The sequence below is a fragment of the Choloepus didactylus genome, chromosome 10 (genome assembly GCF_015220235.1).
Source record: "Choloepus didactylus isolate mChoDid1 chromosome 10, mChoDid1.pri, whole genome shotgun sequence".
NCBI classification, from domain to species: Eukaryota; Metazoa; Chordata; class Mammalia; order Pilosa; family Megalonychidae; genus Choloepus; species Choloepus didactylus.
In genome coordinates this window covers 97,402,172-97,417,641 of record NC_051316.1, presented here as the reverse complement: position 1 = coordinate 97,417,641, position 15,470 = coordinate 97,402,172, and the positions used below count along the sequence as shown (strand labels likewise).

Here is a 15,470-nt window from a genome sequence, read left to right as displayed (position 1 = left end):
ATGAGGTCAGAAGTAAGAGGAGACACAACCAAGAGGGGACCCTGGCGGGCACTAGAATTTAAGGACTGGAGGGAAAAATTTGACCCCAGGTGGGGATTGGGAGCGGTGGGCTCCCTAGAGCCCGGAGGGGCTCTGAGTGGTCACTTGCTAAGAAGCCAAGTTAGAAGGGGCCTGGGGAGGGTCACTTGGCGTGTTGGGAGCACACTAGAAAAACGTTGTCAAGTGCATTTTTCTCATAAAAACAACATGGATATTTTTCCATGTCAAAAGCAGTCCATCTGCAGCCCCATTTTTTTTTTTTAATTTTTAGAGAGGTTATGGGTTTACATAAAAATCGTGCTGAAAATACAGAGTTCCCATATACCCCCCTATTATTAACACCTTTCATTAGTGTAGTACATTTGTTACAACTGATGAAAGAATATTACTATAATTCTACTATTAACTATAGTCCATGATTTACATTAGGGTTCCCTGTTTGTGTTTTACAGTTTTATGGTGCTTGTTTGTTTTTTAAATGTTTATTTTAAAATATACATATATCCAACCTAAAATATTCATATATCCACACTAAAATTTCCCCTTTTAACCACACTCAAACATATAATTCAGTGATGTTAATTACATTCATAATGTTGTGCTACCATCACCACCATCCATTACCGGAATTTTCCATCACTCCAAACAGAAACTCTGTACAATTTCAGCATTAACTTCCCCTTCCCTACTCCCACCCCAGCCTCTGGTAACCTGTATTCTAGTTTCTGACTCTGAATTTGCTTATTCTAATTATTTCCTATGCGTGAGATCTTACCGTCTGTCCTCTTGTGCCTGGCTTATCTCACTCAGCGCGATGTCTTCAGGGTTCATCGACATCATTGCAGGTGTCAGAAACTCAGTCCACAGCCCCGTTTCTAATGGCGGTCTGCCTTCCACCTGGGCGTGGCTGTCACAGGCCATCCCCTCCCAATGGGCATGTAGGTTGCTCCCAATTTAGTGCTCTTAGTAGCTGGGGTCTGTCTAAGGAGGGCCAGCAGAAGGGAAGGGCCCATGAATGCACATGTATTAAGTGCCTGCTGTGTACCAGGCCTCACCCCTGCCAGCTGGTGGTGTTGGCACCTGTTCTAGTTTGCTAATGCTGCCGGAATGCAAAACACCAGAAATGGACTGGCTTTTATAAAGGGGGTTTATTTGGTTACACAGTTACAGTCTTAAGGCCATAAAATGTCCAAGGTAATGTATCAAAAATCGGGTACCTTCACTGGAGGATGGCCAATGGCATCTGGAAAACCTCTGTTAGCTGAGAAGGCACGTGGCTGGCTTCTGCTCCAAGTTCTGGTTTCAAAATGGCTTCCTCCCAGGACGTTCCTCTCTAGGCCTGAACGTCCTTCAAAATGTCACTCTCAGTTGCTCTTAGGCCATTTGTCCTCTCTTAGCTTCTCCGGAGCAAGTGTCTACTTTCAACAGCCGTCTTCAAACTGTCTCTCATCTGTGGCTCCTCTCTCAGCTCCTGTGCATTCTTCAAAGTGTCCCTCTTGGCTGTAGCAAGCTCGTTCCTTCTGTCTGAGCTTATGTAGTGCTCCAGTAAACTAATCAAGGCCCATGCTGAATGGGCAGGGCCACACCTCCATGGAAATTATCCAATCAGAGTCATCACCTACAGTTGGGTGGGGCGCATCTCCATGGAAACAACTTAATCCAAATGTTCCAATTTAACACTAATCTGTCTGCCCTCACAAGATTGCATCAAAGATAACAGCGTTTTGGGGGATGTGATACATTCAAACTGGCACAGCACCCTTACTTTACTGAAGAGGAGAATGAGGCTTGGGGGCCTCAAAGCACCAGGCAGGGGGCGGGCGGTGGCGAGGATGGGTCTGGGTCAGGTCAGGGTGGTGGCAGATCACTGGACCACAGGGGCTCTGTCCCTCTTCACAGAGAGATTCCGTGGAGGAGTCACTGCTGAGGACCCTCTCCTTTGTGGGCTGTGGCGTGTCCTTCTGCGCCCTTACCACCACCTTCGTGCTCTTTCTGGTGGTTGGGTAAGAAAAACCCACCACAGCCACCTGTCACCCTGGGCCCCGCCCGGCCCCTGCGGGCCTCCACGCCCCTCCGGTCAGCAGGCCCTGCTCCAAGGCCTCCCCTTTGGGCCAGGGTGCTGGTCCCCCTGCCGAGCTGTCCTCTCTGCCTTTGTGGTCCCAGATCATGAGCCCATCCACAGGGAACTGGGAGCGGGAGCAGGGGGCCCAAATGGGTGTGGGGGCTGACAGTGGTGTCCTTGTCATCCAACTCCTCCGCCTGAACAGGGTCCCCAAGTCGGAACGAGCCATGGTCCACAAGCACCTCACCTTCTCCCTGGCCTCCGCCGAGGGCTTCCTCATGGCCAGCGAGTGGGCAAAGGCCAACAAGGTGGGCAGCCAGCAGTGGGCTTGTGAGCTCAGAGGGGCCTGGACAGCTCAGCCACCCCACCCATGGATGCCCACGGGGCCCCATGCCTTTGCTGGGTCACCCCCACCCGGGCCCCTCCATCTTCACTTGGCTCCATTTCCTGGGGCAGAGCAAGGCCCAGAGAGAAAAGCCACTGAATGCTGCCCAGAGACTGTCCCCCGACACCATCTTGGGTTGGCAGTGGCGCCCAGGGTGGGGCTGCATCCAGGCTGACTGCCACGGGAAACCCCCATCCCCTGCAGGTGGCGTGTGTGGCCGTCACAGCTGCAATGCACCTCCTCTTTTTGGTTGCGTTCTCGTGGATGCTAGTGGAAGGGCTGCTGCTGTGGAGCAAGGTGGTGGCCGTGAGCATGCACCCAGGCCCAAGGACAAGGCTCTACTATGCCACAGGCTGGGGTGAGACCCCTCTGTGCCCCACTCCTGCTCTGTTCGCCTCAACTCTGCCTTAAACTGCATAACATTTGCCTTACACCTCCACGGCCACCCAACACCACCCAACACCTATCTCCACCCACGCCCACCACCACCTAACACCCACCTCCACCTGGAGCCCAACACCATCCAGCGCTCATCGCTGACACAAGCTTAATTTTCTCAGCTCTGTCAACCTCCAAGTTTACCCAAACCCAATTCTTCCCAATCCTTACCATCTTCAACTACCGCAACTCCCCACCTCCAGTGATGTCTCCCCAATCCATGACAACTAACCTCCATGCCAACTGCCACCCTCCATCTCAGTTGTTCCCAACACTAAGCCCTCAACCCAGTCTCAGCTCCCAAGTAACTCAGTGGCCCCAATGCTGTCCCAACTGTTATCTGGCCCTTCCAAGCCTGCTCCCTACATCTCCTACTATGGGGCAGCTGTGGACTGCAGCTCTAGAGGGGACACTGGGTCCTGGAGAGGAATCAATGGGTGCCATGACCCTGAGGTCCCTTCTCCCCTAGGTGTGCCTGTGGTCATTGTGGCTGTCACCCTGGCCATGTCCCCCCATGATTATGTGGCCTCCGGGCATTGCTGGCTCAACGTGCACACAGACGCCATCTGGGCCTTTGTGGGGCCTGTGCTCTTCGTGCTGACTGTGAGCTGGGAGGCCTGGGGGCCTGGAGGGGGGGAGTGTTGGGGGCAGGGGAAGTCCTTTTTGTCCACTGATGCCAGGTCTACAGGCCAACACCTGCATCCTGGTGCGTGTGGTGATGGTCACCGTGTCCAGTGCCCGCCGCCGTGCCCGCATGCTGAGCCCGCAGCCCGGCCTGCAGCAGCAGATCAGGATCCAGATATGGTGAGGTCCAGACTGGGGGAGTCCAGGAAGAAGTGCGGGAGCATGAGGTCAGCGGTGCCAGGTGTGAAGGTCATTGAGTGTGAGTGCATGTGAGTCCACGTTGGGTGAGCGTGTGTCCATGTGGCCGTGTGTGCTTGTGTGCATGTGAGCATGTGTGCACAGGTGACCCTGTTCACATTTGCTCACGCATGGGGCCGTGTGTAACACCTGTGCCCATGCACGTCACTTGTGGGGTGGATAATTGATCTTGTGTGTGTGAGTGTGGATGTCGGAGTGGACACCAGCCACTTTATCAGAAGGAACTGATAGCCTGGAAGGGACACGGTAGGGGGACCCCCAAATCAGGCAGTTCCCAGAAGTCCAGGTTGAGGATGAGTATCTGGGTCCCTACCTCTGCCAAGAACTTCCATCACCTGTCTCCAGGGTCTGCCCCACTGGAGAGGGTGACACCACTGGCCTTCCTCTGACGGAGAATGGGGTGTCCTCCCCCGAGGGCAGGCAGCTCAAGCCAGGATGCCCCTGAAAAGCCGGGGGGGGGGGGGGGTTGCAAAAGGCGTCCTTGAGGAGAGAAAAGGGGAAGCCCTTTGGACTCCAAGCCAACGGGGCCTCCCTTGGAGCAGCTGTGGTCCCTTTCCTTTGAGTTGGGTTTGGGAGGGGGACCCCATTCTCCCCAGTACCCAGTATCTCCCTTCCTGCCACCTGTTGGTCTTTGAAACTCTCCTGCTGCAAAGGGGGCAGAAAAGTCCAGCTTCAGGTTCCAGCTGCATCTGATTCCTGAGCTGTGATCCTGGCCAGTGGCTCCGGCCCCTCCGGGCACGTCCTAAGTGCTGCTGTCCCCTGGAACCCTGTGGGGAGCTGTCCAGGCTGCTCTGGCCTCCCACAGCCCTGCCTGCCCCCCACAGGGCCACCGTGAAACCGGTGCTGGTGCTGCTGCCTGTCCTGGGCCTGACCTGGCTGGCAGGTGTCCTGGTGCACCTGAGCCCAGCCTGGACCTATGTCGCCGTGGGCCTCAACTCCTTCCAGGTAGCTCCAGGCCCTGCCCTGTGCAAGATGAGGGCTCAGAGGGGTTACGGGGAGGGCGCTGGGGAAGCAGTGAGCTCCCCGTCATGGGAGGGCTCACCAGCAAGCCGGGAACTTCTGTCAAGAGGTGGGAGTGGGAACAGATTACCTCGAGTCAATGGGCGGGTACAGCAGGGACGGCTTCCTGACCCATTTGACAATTGAAGCCCAGAATCCATCCCTCGTGCCCTGACCCTCAAGGGTAGGCCACCCAAAGGTTCCAGCCCCCAGGCCACTTCAGGGCCTCACCAGGTGGCCAGGGATGGGGGTGGGGGGTGCAGGGCACCAGAGACCCCTCCCCCGGGGGTCTGCACCCTACTGAGGAGTAGCAGTCGGCAGGAGCTGCTCCACCCCTGAGTGAGGACAAGTTTAGAAGAGGGCTTGGTTAGGAGGACAGTGCTTAAACCATACAAACAAGTCAGTAACGGTAAGATTTCAGGGAGGTTCCTGAGTATCTCCTGTGTGGCGGGTCCCATGTCCTGGAACCAGAGATGAGTCAGACCAGGTCCCTGTCCTCAGGGGACTCACAGACCTGCGGGGACCCAGACACAGGCCCAGACAGCGACAGCCCAGGGGATGAGTGCTGGGAAGGGGGGTTCCAAGGGGAGCCCTTGTTGCCCCTGCCCGTCCCTCGGCCTTTTGTGTACCCCACCCCACCCCCAGGCACCTCTCCCTGAAGTCTGCACCCACTATTCCCAGCTCTTCTCAACCTGGGTCTCTCTCGGGGTGGGCCAGGGCCCAGGCTAGACTGAGGCAAGCTCTGCAGATCAGGGGCAAACCCCACCTAGGGGCCATGTGTCCTCATAGCTGGGCCCCCGGGACCCTCCTCTCTTTCCTCAGAGAGTGGGGGCTGAGGCTGGATGGTCACTTCCGAGGCCCATACACTTTATCCGAGCCCTGGGTCAGGCTCAGATTTCCATCTCCCGAGCAGCCCCACAGATGGGGAAACTGAGGCCTTGGGAAGATTCAGGAAGGAAGGAGCAGTGCCAGGGCCCGAACCCCAAGTCTGTGACTGCCCTGGAACAGCTGCTGACGGTGGGGGGTGGGGGGGGTCACTCATCCACCCCCCTGGGGTTTACGGAATGCCCACTGTGTGCCCAGCACTACTGTAGCCACGGGGGCCACAGCAGCAAACAAGGCAGCAAAACAGCCCCGACCTCATGGAGCTGACATTTGAGTGGGGAGAGCAGCCCAGAACCCAGATGAGAGAGTGAGATGACGAGGCAGGCAGCGGAGGACGGGGTGCTGATAGTGTTGTCCCTGGATGCTGGCCCACCTCGTCTGCTCCCCCTCAGCCTGGGACCCGGCCACCCTCTGCCAGGCAGGTGTGACAATGCACGGGAAGGAAGGGGCACAGCTGGATGGCACTGCTGGGGGAGGACAGTGGTCAAGCCCAGAAAGGGGTCTGGAGAATGACACGCTGGAGTTCCGCTGCTGTTCTCAAAGAAGCAGATGCCCAAAGACCTGTCTGCTCCGGAGCCGCTGGGGATGGGGTCAGGGCAGGGGGATGCGCCACCCTCATCCCTTCCTCCAGGCCCCATGCTCCCACAGCGTCACGAGTTTGACAGCCAGCTCTGCCCCTTTGCTGCGTGACCCTGGCTGAGTTTCTCCACCTTGCCACAGGGTGGTGAGGGCAGCAGCATCCGGTCACCATGGCCATTACTCCAGCGCTTTGCCGGGTGCTCTCCCCGGGTGGATGGGTCTCCGATGCTTTCCATCCCTGCCTGTGCTCCTCAGCGGGGCAGGGGGACGCAGCTGTGGGGCCAGTGCCCCATCACGGCCATCTCTGCCTCCCTCACTTCCCCTTCTCATTTTTTTCTCTCCTGGAGTCTCATTTCTTTGTCTCTCTGAATTTTCTGAGAGATTCTTCCTGTCTCAGGCTCAGTTTCTGCCACTGTCTCTCCCTCCCTGTCTCTCCTCCCTCTCAGGCTGTCTCTTGTTTCTTCTGGCACTGATCCCACCTGTCCCTCTCTCTGTCTCTGTCTCCCCTGGCTTTCTCCCTCTTGCCCTCCCCCTCCATCTCTGGAGTGCCACCCTCTCTTGCGCCCTCCCAGGCAGCCTTGGAGGGGAGAGGCTGCTTCATGGTGGGTGGAAGACATGGGCTGGGCCTGCCCCTGACGTTCCTGCCGCCCTCTCAGGTGGGCCCCTGGCCCGGGCTCAGCTGCCTTCTCTGCGTCCCGCTCCCCTGCTTCACTCCCAAGCTTGGCCTTTCCCTTCTGCTCTCTTTTCCATCATGCCTGCTGGCGTTGTGCCTGTCTGTCTGTCTCTCTCTCTCTCTCTCTCTAGCCCTGTTCCTCACTCACTCACTCACTCTGTCTCTCATGACCCAGGAGCTGGGCAGGACCTGCTCTCAGGACCCCCTCTTCTGTCCAGGGCAACCAGGGAGCCGGCCCAGGGCTGGAGGGGGTGGAATTTCCCAGCTGCAGAAATCACTCTTTGGCAGTGATTTGTTTCCTCCTGCCCTCTGTGCTGGATTTTTTGGTGGAAGAGCAAAGCCGCACTTCTATAACCCGCTGTAGCTCACACTTACCCTGGCTGAGAGAGTCTTGTGAGATCTGGACACGTTGAAAAAGGCCTGTTTCTACATTTATATTTAAAGGACCATATTCACACCCACCTTGTGAGATCATTGTGGGGTACAAGTGAAATAATATATGCAAAGGGCTAAGCACAATACCTGGCACATACTAGGAGCCCTGTGGGTATGAACTAATTTGTTTCATTCATTCATTCACTCACTCAACAAATACTTCCCCAGCACCAGCCCTGGGCTACACACTGGGAATATGGTGGTACAAAGGTTCAAAGAACCCACCTTGGAGGGCTCAGCCTGAGGGACAGACGGACACCAAAACCACACAACCACACTGTGGAACAGTTGCGGCTGAGAGGCCCCATGAGAGGAGCCACTCACGGGAGGCAGAGTCCGGCACTTCCTGGAGGGGTGATTCTCAGTTAGGACCTGAAGGTCAGGGGGAGGAGAGGGAGGAGAGTGTTTTAAGCCAGGGGAGCAGAGGGGATCAAATGGAGGGAGACCTGGAGGGGGCCTGGTGAGAAATGGGCTGGAGGAGGCAGGGGTGGCAGGAATGTGGTCAGGAGCTCCCACTTCCTCCCAGGTGCCCCAGGAGCCACAAAGGGTGTGGTTGGGTAGGAGATCAGAAAGATGCCTCTGGTTGGTTGGTGAGGAGTGGTCAGGAGATGGGTCGGGGAAGGTCCAGGGGCTGCTGAGAGGACAGGCTGGATGTGGGGGGCTGGGAGGAGTCAGGGTCTGTCTCAGAGGCTGGGGGTTGGTGGGATCATCCTAGTTGGTGCCTGGGATGCAGAGGGCAAGGCTCTCGGGCTCCAGCTCTCAGCCCTGGGAGGCTGGAAGGCCTCGAGGGACCCTTGCTCTCCCACGTACATCCTGCAGTCTGTGCCTCAGGGCTGTGGCCTTGGGTGTTGAAGCAGCAGCCAGGGAGTCCCAGGTGCGGGATCCCACCAGCCAGACCACAGTGTGGCTCGGGTCTTGTTGCTCTGCCCCTGCAGGCCTTGGGGTCCCTATCCATCAGAAGCTGCTGGGAGGGTCAAGGGAGACCTGGGTGTGATGATGCTGTGTGTGGGGAGGAGACAGCCAGCTACACCCCAGATCCTGGAGCTCTTCACACATGCACCTCCCAGCACACGGGGAGGCAGGTCCTGGCCTCAGAGGTGAAGGCCACACGGGTGGAGGCACAGTCAGAAAGGAATGTCAGGTCTGCTGTTCCAGGGCCTGACCTCGCCTTGGAGCTTCAGGAAGGTCCCCCTTCCCCTCCCCCACTTCGTGGGGAGGCTGTGAGGATGGGGCAGGCCTGGGGGTGGGGAACGAAGAGATGGAGGTCAGAGAGGACCCCTGCTGGCCCAGAAGCTGACTGTGCATCAGGCGGGGCCAGGGCCGGAGGTGGGGGTGGGGGGGAGGTTTGTGGACCATGACGCCTGCCAGCCGGGTCTGTCCCCAGGGGCCGTACATCTTCTTGGTCTACGCCGCCTGCAACGGGGAGGTGAGTGGGGGGACCGGGAAGCGCCGGCTTCGGGGGAGGGGGTCTCCTCAGTTCCTTGCGGCAAGCCCGCGGGCGGGGCTTATCTGCCGGGGGCCTCCGTGGCGCGTGGGGTCGAAGAAGGTCCCGGATCTGACCTGGGGCCCGGCCCCCAGGTCCGGAGCGCCCTGCAGAGGATGACGGAGAAGGCGCCCGCCGAGTGGGGCCCGGGAGCAGGAAGGGCGAGAGGCCCAGGCCCTAGCGTCCCCTCTCAGCCCCGCCCCATCCCGCGGCCCCCGGGTCCCTGGGAGGCGGCCCAGGACAGCCCCTCCGCCGTAGCCCCACCCGGAAGGCACGTGGCTCTGAGAGGTATGACCTCACCACCTTCCAGGCTGAATGCACCCGGTGCCTCAGTTTACCCGATGTTCAGGCAGAGCTGGGAGGGCAACAGCAGATTCTGTTAGACCATTTGAAAAACTGAAAGTGAGGCTCAGGAAACTGCAACCTTGGGATCTGGGGGAACCCTCAGGAATGGCCCAGCCCCGCAGGGAACAGGGATTCTTGATGGCAGCCCAGACACAGGTCTTGCAAATGAATGGGATTCCAGGTCCAGTAGGGTTGTGTGACTTCAAGGCCGGGTCAGGAGTTCCCATTCCAGTTTAACTGCTGTGTGTTCTTGGGTAAATCATCTTCCTTCTCTGGGCCTCAGTTTTCTCACCACTAATATATGTGGGGTTCCCCCCAGGATGGAGCAGCAGAGGGAGGTCTTGCTGGATTAGTCTCACCAAATGTCACTTATTTGAGTGTTTTCCCCCCACCAGGGACCCGTGGCCCCATAATCTGCACCACCTTCTCCTCCATTGCAGATCCTGAGAGACTGGTGAGCCCGGGGCCAGTGGGGCTTGGCAGGGCTCTGCCAAGAAGTTGGCAGGTGGGGCTGGGAGGGTTGGGGAAGCCACAGCGACTGGGATAGAGCCAAGGTGGGGCCAGGCCCCGGGGTGGGGGTGGAGGTGCTTTCTGGGCCATGACGCCTGCCACCCGGGATTTGAGGGGCTGTGTCCCTCAGTTACTGGGCCAAAGGGCGCTGGTCGCTGCAGACCGGGTGTGACCTGTGTCTGCCGCAGAATCTGCAGCCAAGGCCACTGGGGGCGGGGCAGGGGGGCTCAACACCATGGTAGCTGAGGGCCCCCTGGGCACGGGGGAGCAAGAGTGAAGACCCGCCCCCTCCATGAACCTCTTCTGTCCCCAGACTGTGGAGCTGACAGCTTTCAAGATTTCAGGTATTGCTCGCACTGGGGGTGTAGGGGTCCCCCTTTCCCCTTTAGGTCTAGACACTCCCTCAGCCACACTGTGTGAGAACAGAAGTGATTTGAGGAGCAACCATACCCTACGCCCACAGTTTAAGCCCCGCCCCTTGCTAGTCTACTAGTCCTGAAAGTCCTCCTTTAGCAACGAAAATGCAGGGCTCCCTGGGAGAGGGTTAGTTAGGTAATGAGTTTGTGGGCCCCCTTCCCAGAGCCTGCCTTCTAGAGTTTACCTTCCTCAGGCAACCTGCCCTCTCTAGCCCCACAAACACAGCCTCCTGGCCTCACCCCCTCTGGACTCCTATCTTGATGCCTTGTGATCGAGAGGCCTTCTAGACATGGTGAGGAGCAAGTTCTTTACCCTGAGGCCTCAGTTTCCCCATTTGGACAGCTGCTGGAGGCGTGGATGGGCAGCTGAACAAGGCTGGAGCCACCCCAGGCCCAGCTCATGGAGGGGACTGAGACTTGAGTTGCTCAGCCTGGCCACAGGGGAGCCAAGGGGACCCTCCTCGCTGCGTGACCCTGGGTGTGCCACTCATCCTCAAGCTAGAGTTCCCACAATCTTAAACCAGAGACAGCCCCTATGAGGAGCCGGCCCCAGCCTCAAACCACATGGTTATTTTCAACCGGGGCAAGAAACCTGTTTGTGGAATTCTTCCTAGGGCTGAGCTCTTGCTAAACCCCGGGCTTTTGCTTTAATCTGGCAACCTTGGGAAATGGAGGTCCTGTTACTCTCCCACCATGCAGTTGAGGAAACTGAGGCACAAAAGGGGGCAGCAACTTGCCAGGGTCAGTGGCAGAGCTGGGGCTGGGCCTCCACCCCCACAGACGGGTGTAAGTGTGACCCCAGGCTGGCCCCTATCCCTGGCTGGTATTTTAGTCCCGGTTCCCCCCCCCCCCCCAGTCGCCTTCTGCAAAATGGGCTAGTGGCGCCCTCTGCAGGCCTCTTGGAAGGGCGCAGATACCCAGCATGACGTTGGTGTTCTGAGGGCACCTGAGATGCCTCCTCACTCCCTGCAGCCCCCAGTCCCCCACACCCCCACTCCTACCCCCACCCCCGCAGGCGCAGCGTGTCTGCACGAACAAGAGAGCTGCAGCAGAGCCTCTGCGCTCGAGTGACAAGTCCTTTGTCTCCACTGAATGGGTGCGTTGCTAAGGCTGCTCGTAGCAACAGAGCTGCTTCCACTCGGCCCGCGGCCCCGCCCCACCCTCCGACCCCAACCCCGGCCCCGCCTCCCAGACCCCACCCACTCAGGTGGCTTAAGAGGTGTGGGGCAGCGGAGGCTGCCAGCCTGTGTCCCTCACAGTGCCCTGCCACTAACCCCTCCATAAGCTCCCCAAGTCCACCAGGGCATACAGGGGTTCTTAGGATGGGAAAACTGCCCGGGGCTACCCAGTTACCCAGGCGAGGGTTCCCACTCAAGGTCTCCCCCAGCCAGGCCTACGGGGTGCACTTTCCTCCCAGATTTCTAGAGTGCATTGGAGAAATTCCTTCAAACCCCACCCCAACTCACAGCTCCCCCTAGGACCTCAGTCCCGGCCAGATGAGAGGCCCAGCAGCGCCCCTGACTGAGCTGCAGAGCCGTGACACCCCCTCTCTCCACCAGCCTCAGTCTCTTCTTCCTTCAAATGTCAGCTGCACCCCAACCCTGGCACGCACACCAGCACCCACAGCTGTCCCCCTGTCCTGCTTGTCTGTGCTTTGCCCCTCCCCCCTCCTCTCCCCTTTTCCCACCTGCCCCTGAAGTTCTGTCCTGCCCTGCAGTGTCTTTGGTAATAAAAGATACTGTTGAGGCCCTGTCTGTCCCTCTCTGGGGGTCACCCTGGCCTGGGGAAGGGTGGGAACGTGGCTCTGGAAGGAATGAGGGGGCAAGGGGGCCTCCAGTTTGGCTTTGGGACTCAAGCAGCCCCAACATCATCGCCAGGGTAGGTGCAGCCAACATTCAGTGGCACCTGCTGTGGCCCAGCCAGCAGCCGAGCTCCTTGTCACCTTCTGGCTTGCAGTCCTCACCTGCCCTTGTGCACAGAGGGGCAGTCAGTGGCTCGGAGAAGGCCTCGTGTTCACTGAGCCCAGGACTCACTCACAGCTGGGGTCTCCTGGCCGTGGAGCAGGGGGACAGGGGTGGCAGTCATGTAAGTGGGAGGCCCCCAGATAGGCTTCTCAGAGTAGGTGCCAGGGCAGCTGGAGCATCCCTGAGGAAGCTGGGACCGTCTCCATCCTGATGAGCCTCGTGCTGACGGAGGGGCCCGGCCGACGTCTGGCTTTAGGACCAGGTCCTGCCACCACCCGTTCCATGACCACTGCGAGGGTCTCGCCTTCTGAGTCTCGGTCTCCTCGCTGGTAGAATGGGATCCAGGGCCAAAGGGAGGAATCGTGACGACGTGTTAAAGGGCCCAGCGCCAGGCCGAGTACCAGGGCAGACCCCAAGGCAGGGGTCAGGCAAAGAGGGGCCCAGGGGCTGGGACTGGAGGTCCAGAGGCTGCTAATGCCAATCTGCTCACTTCGGCCTGGCTTGGACCCTGCTGGCTAGTCGAGGAGCATCGGGGCAGCACCCTGGGAGACAGATGGCCACCCCAGACTGGTGGAGGTAGGGAGCGTGCAGGTGGGGCAGGGCTGAGTGAGGCAAAGCTGCACCTTGGAAGTAGCTTCTACCCTGGATCTTGCTTGGGTTGAACCCAGGACAAAATCCATCCTGGAGTATTTCACCCATCTGGGGACGGGGCCTGTTCAACCCCTCAAAGCCCACCAGTGTGTCATCTACAGGGTGGGGGTGGTGGAGTAAGCGCAATCCTGGGTGTGCACAGTGAGCACCCAGGAAATGCCAGAGAGGGACCTAGAGGGCTGTGGGGGCACAGGCCCTGCACCCCAGGGGAGCCAGTGTTTAATGCCTCAAGGCCCCAGGCAGGGGGGATAGAGGAGGACAGCACGTCTCCACGGGGCCCACAGAGTTGCACCCCAGGGAGGAGAGGAAGGCTGGCTCACTCTGTCCAGAGCAGGGCAGGGGCCGTGCTGAGTTTCGCCAGGAGAACAATAAGCCCAGCCTGGAGGGTTAGGCAGGGCCCAGCACAGCTGTCAAATGAGACAGGAGGGACCGGAGCCTGGAGGGGCAGCAAGAAGGTGGTGCCAGGCCTGGGGCAGGCACGGTGGCAGCCCCTCCCACCGCAGGGTGTCAGGGTCCTTTGACTCCTTCCCTTCAGCCTCCTCTCTGCACCAAAACTAATCATAGGAGCTGGTGGGGGCGGGCCCCAAAGGTGGGGACCCAGGCATCCTTTCCAGTCTCTACTCCCCCCGCTCCCGTTTACTCTCCAGCCCAAGAACAGCCTTTGGGTCTGCAAACCTCACTGGTAAGACAAACCTCCATCCTTTTGCTCACACTGTTCCCTATGCCTGGACTGCCGACAGCTCTTATCTAATTGGTGAACTCCTGATCATCCTTCAAAACCCAGTTTGGATGATACCTCTGCTCTGAAGCCTTCCTGCCTCTTCTCCCCACCCCCAGGAGCAGAATCAACACTTCCTCATCTTATCTGGCTCAATTCCGTGATGTATCACATCAGGTTATGATCCAAGACAGTCTTCCCAAGAAGCATTCCTGAAGGGTGCAAAGAGGGAGAGGCACACCTCTGTCTTTGCATAAAAGCCATCACCAAATGGTGTGTGTGTAGGACTATGCCGGCCTGGAGGGGGTGACTTTTTCTAGTCTGTGCAGAGGCACCAGGCGGACCAGGAGTGGCCCTGCAGGTGAAGCAGTCAGGATGATCAAGGCAGGTCAGGACCATGGAGGGTTGCACGATGGCTCTGCCTCTTCTCAGCTGAGTGACTGCAGACAAGCCACTTCACCGCTCTTGCCTCAGTTTCCTCATCCGTGAAGAGCAGATGGGTTGACACAGGTGAAGCGCAGGGCAAGGTGCCTGGAGCAGAAAAACTCAGCAGGCGGCCTGCTCACTGCTGCCACCCAGTGGTGGGGAGCGGGGAGGCAAGGGAATGGGTGAGCACCGTGAAGGGGACAGGCCAGGGTGGAGAGGTGACCACTGGACGGCCAGAGAGGGTGGACCCCGGTTTGAGTCTGCTTCCCCAAATCATTGGCTGAGAGGCCTTTGGAAAGTGCTTTCCCCTCCTGTATTATAACCCTTACCTCACAAGGTGGTGTAGGGACCATGAAATGAGGGATGGCACACAGTAGGTGCTCAATAAATGACTTCTGCCCAAGATGGGGGCCGAGCTGATGTGGCCAGGGTGGAACTGAGGCTGAGGTTCTGGAAGACCAAAGCATCTCCAGCCTCCGGGATGTGGCAGGGTCCCAGGGATGAGGTGGGGTCCAGAGGCACCCCTCCCACAGTGGCTGGTGACTACATTCCATCCTGCCCCCCAGACTTTTAAACCAAAGGTATCTGAATGCCACCTCCATCCCAACTGCCTCAGTCGACCACCCAAAGCCCATCCAGGAGGTTCTGCTTGGGCCCCAGAATGTAAACGGGCAAAGGTGGCTGGAAACTAATTGCGAAATTTATTCCAGGGCTGCGGGGGCTGGAGATTCTTAAGGGCACTTCTCGTTCCAGGGATGTGGGTCTCTGGCATTGGCGGGAGTACACGTTTAGGGGGGCAGGAGTGGGGACTGAGACACAGTGGTAGAAAGCAGAGGGGCAGGGATGCCCAGTCTCCCCCATCTGGGCAGGCTCGGCGCAAGCTGCTGCGGCAACATGGAAGCAAGACAGATGGTGGACGCCCAGTCTGACAGCCAAGACCTCTCCCTCGTGCCGGGCCCTGGAGAGAATCTTTCAGGACATGGGGCAGGGGGCCAGGAAGCTGAGGCTCAGCTTCAAGGGTTTGCAGCAAGGGGCTCATGGCACAGGGGCCGGTGAGGGGCAAACCAGCACTGTCCCTGACCTAGAGACTCCCACACCCTCCCCAAATTCACCCACATTAGCACCCACAGAGAATCAGGGTCCCCAGAGGGCATCCTGCTGTTTATCTAGTGGGTGGGACAGGGAGGACGATCAACAGCTCTTCTTGGGATTGGGCTGGAGGCTCAGAAATCATGACCCAGCACCACCCACAGGGGACTTGAGTGTTTGGGAAGAAATCATGGGTTGTACTTGGTGCTGATCCCCAAATCGCAGCCTCAGTCCTCAAATCTGTCCCCTGCTCCCACACCACACACACCTTGCAAGGAGTGTCTGGGAGACTGAAAACAAACAAAACAAAAAACTTCTTGTCGATAGCCTTGCAGATAAATACCAGCCTGGGCTAGCCAACTGTGGGTGAAGCTAGAATATTGATTGTGTCAAATTTCTCCTCTTGGGAGAGACAGGTGGGAAGATGATTGTAGCAAAATTCTTTTTAGATAATATGTCCAAGTTCTCCCCTGCAGAAGTCAGAAGGTGTG

The 15,470-nt window shown here is 58.4% G+C and overlaps 1 protein-coding gene across 1 annotated transcript in view; it reads left to right on the top strand.

Annotated features, from left to right (window-relative positions):
- Positions 1-11,842, top strand: part of ADGRD2 (adhesion G protein-coupled receptor D2) — a 37,130-nt gene extending 25,288 nt beyond the window's left edge. Inside the window, exons 13-24 of the mRNA XM_037850793.1 lie at positions 1,939-2,042; positions 2,307-2,409; positions 2,691-2,844; positions 3,394-3,527; positions 3,613-3,728; positions 4,631-4,751; positions 8,762-8,803; positions 8,956-9,148; positions 9,601-9,659; positions 10,029-10,059; positions 11,147-11,227; positions 11,600-11,842. Coding sequence (XP_037706721.1) covers positions 1,939-2,042; positions 2,307-2,409; positions 2,691-2,844; positions 3,394-3,527; positions 3,613-3,728; positions 4,631-4,751; positions 8,762-8,803; positions 8,956-9,148; positions 9,601-9,659; positions 10,029-10,059; positions 11,147-11,202 — 1,113 coding nt within the window. The 3' untranslated portion in view covers positions 11,203-11,227; positions 11,600-11,842. The remainder of the gene's footprint in view (positions 1-1,938; positions 2,043-2,306; positions 2,410-2,690; positions 2,845-3,393; positions 3,528-3,612; positions 3,729-4,630; positions 4,752-8,761; positions 8,804-8,955; positions 9,149-9,600; positions 9,660-10,028; positions 10,060-11,146; positions 11,228-11,599) is intronic.
- Positions 11,843-15,470: the final 3,628 nt, after the last annotated feature.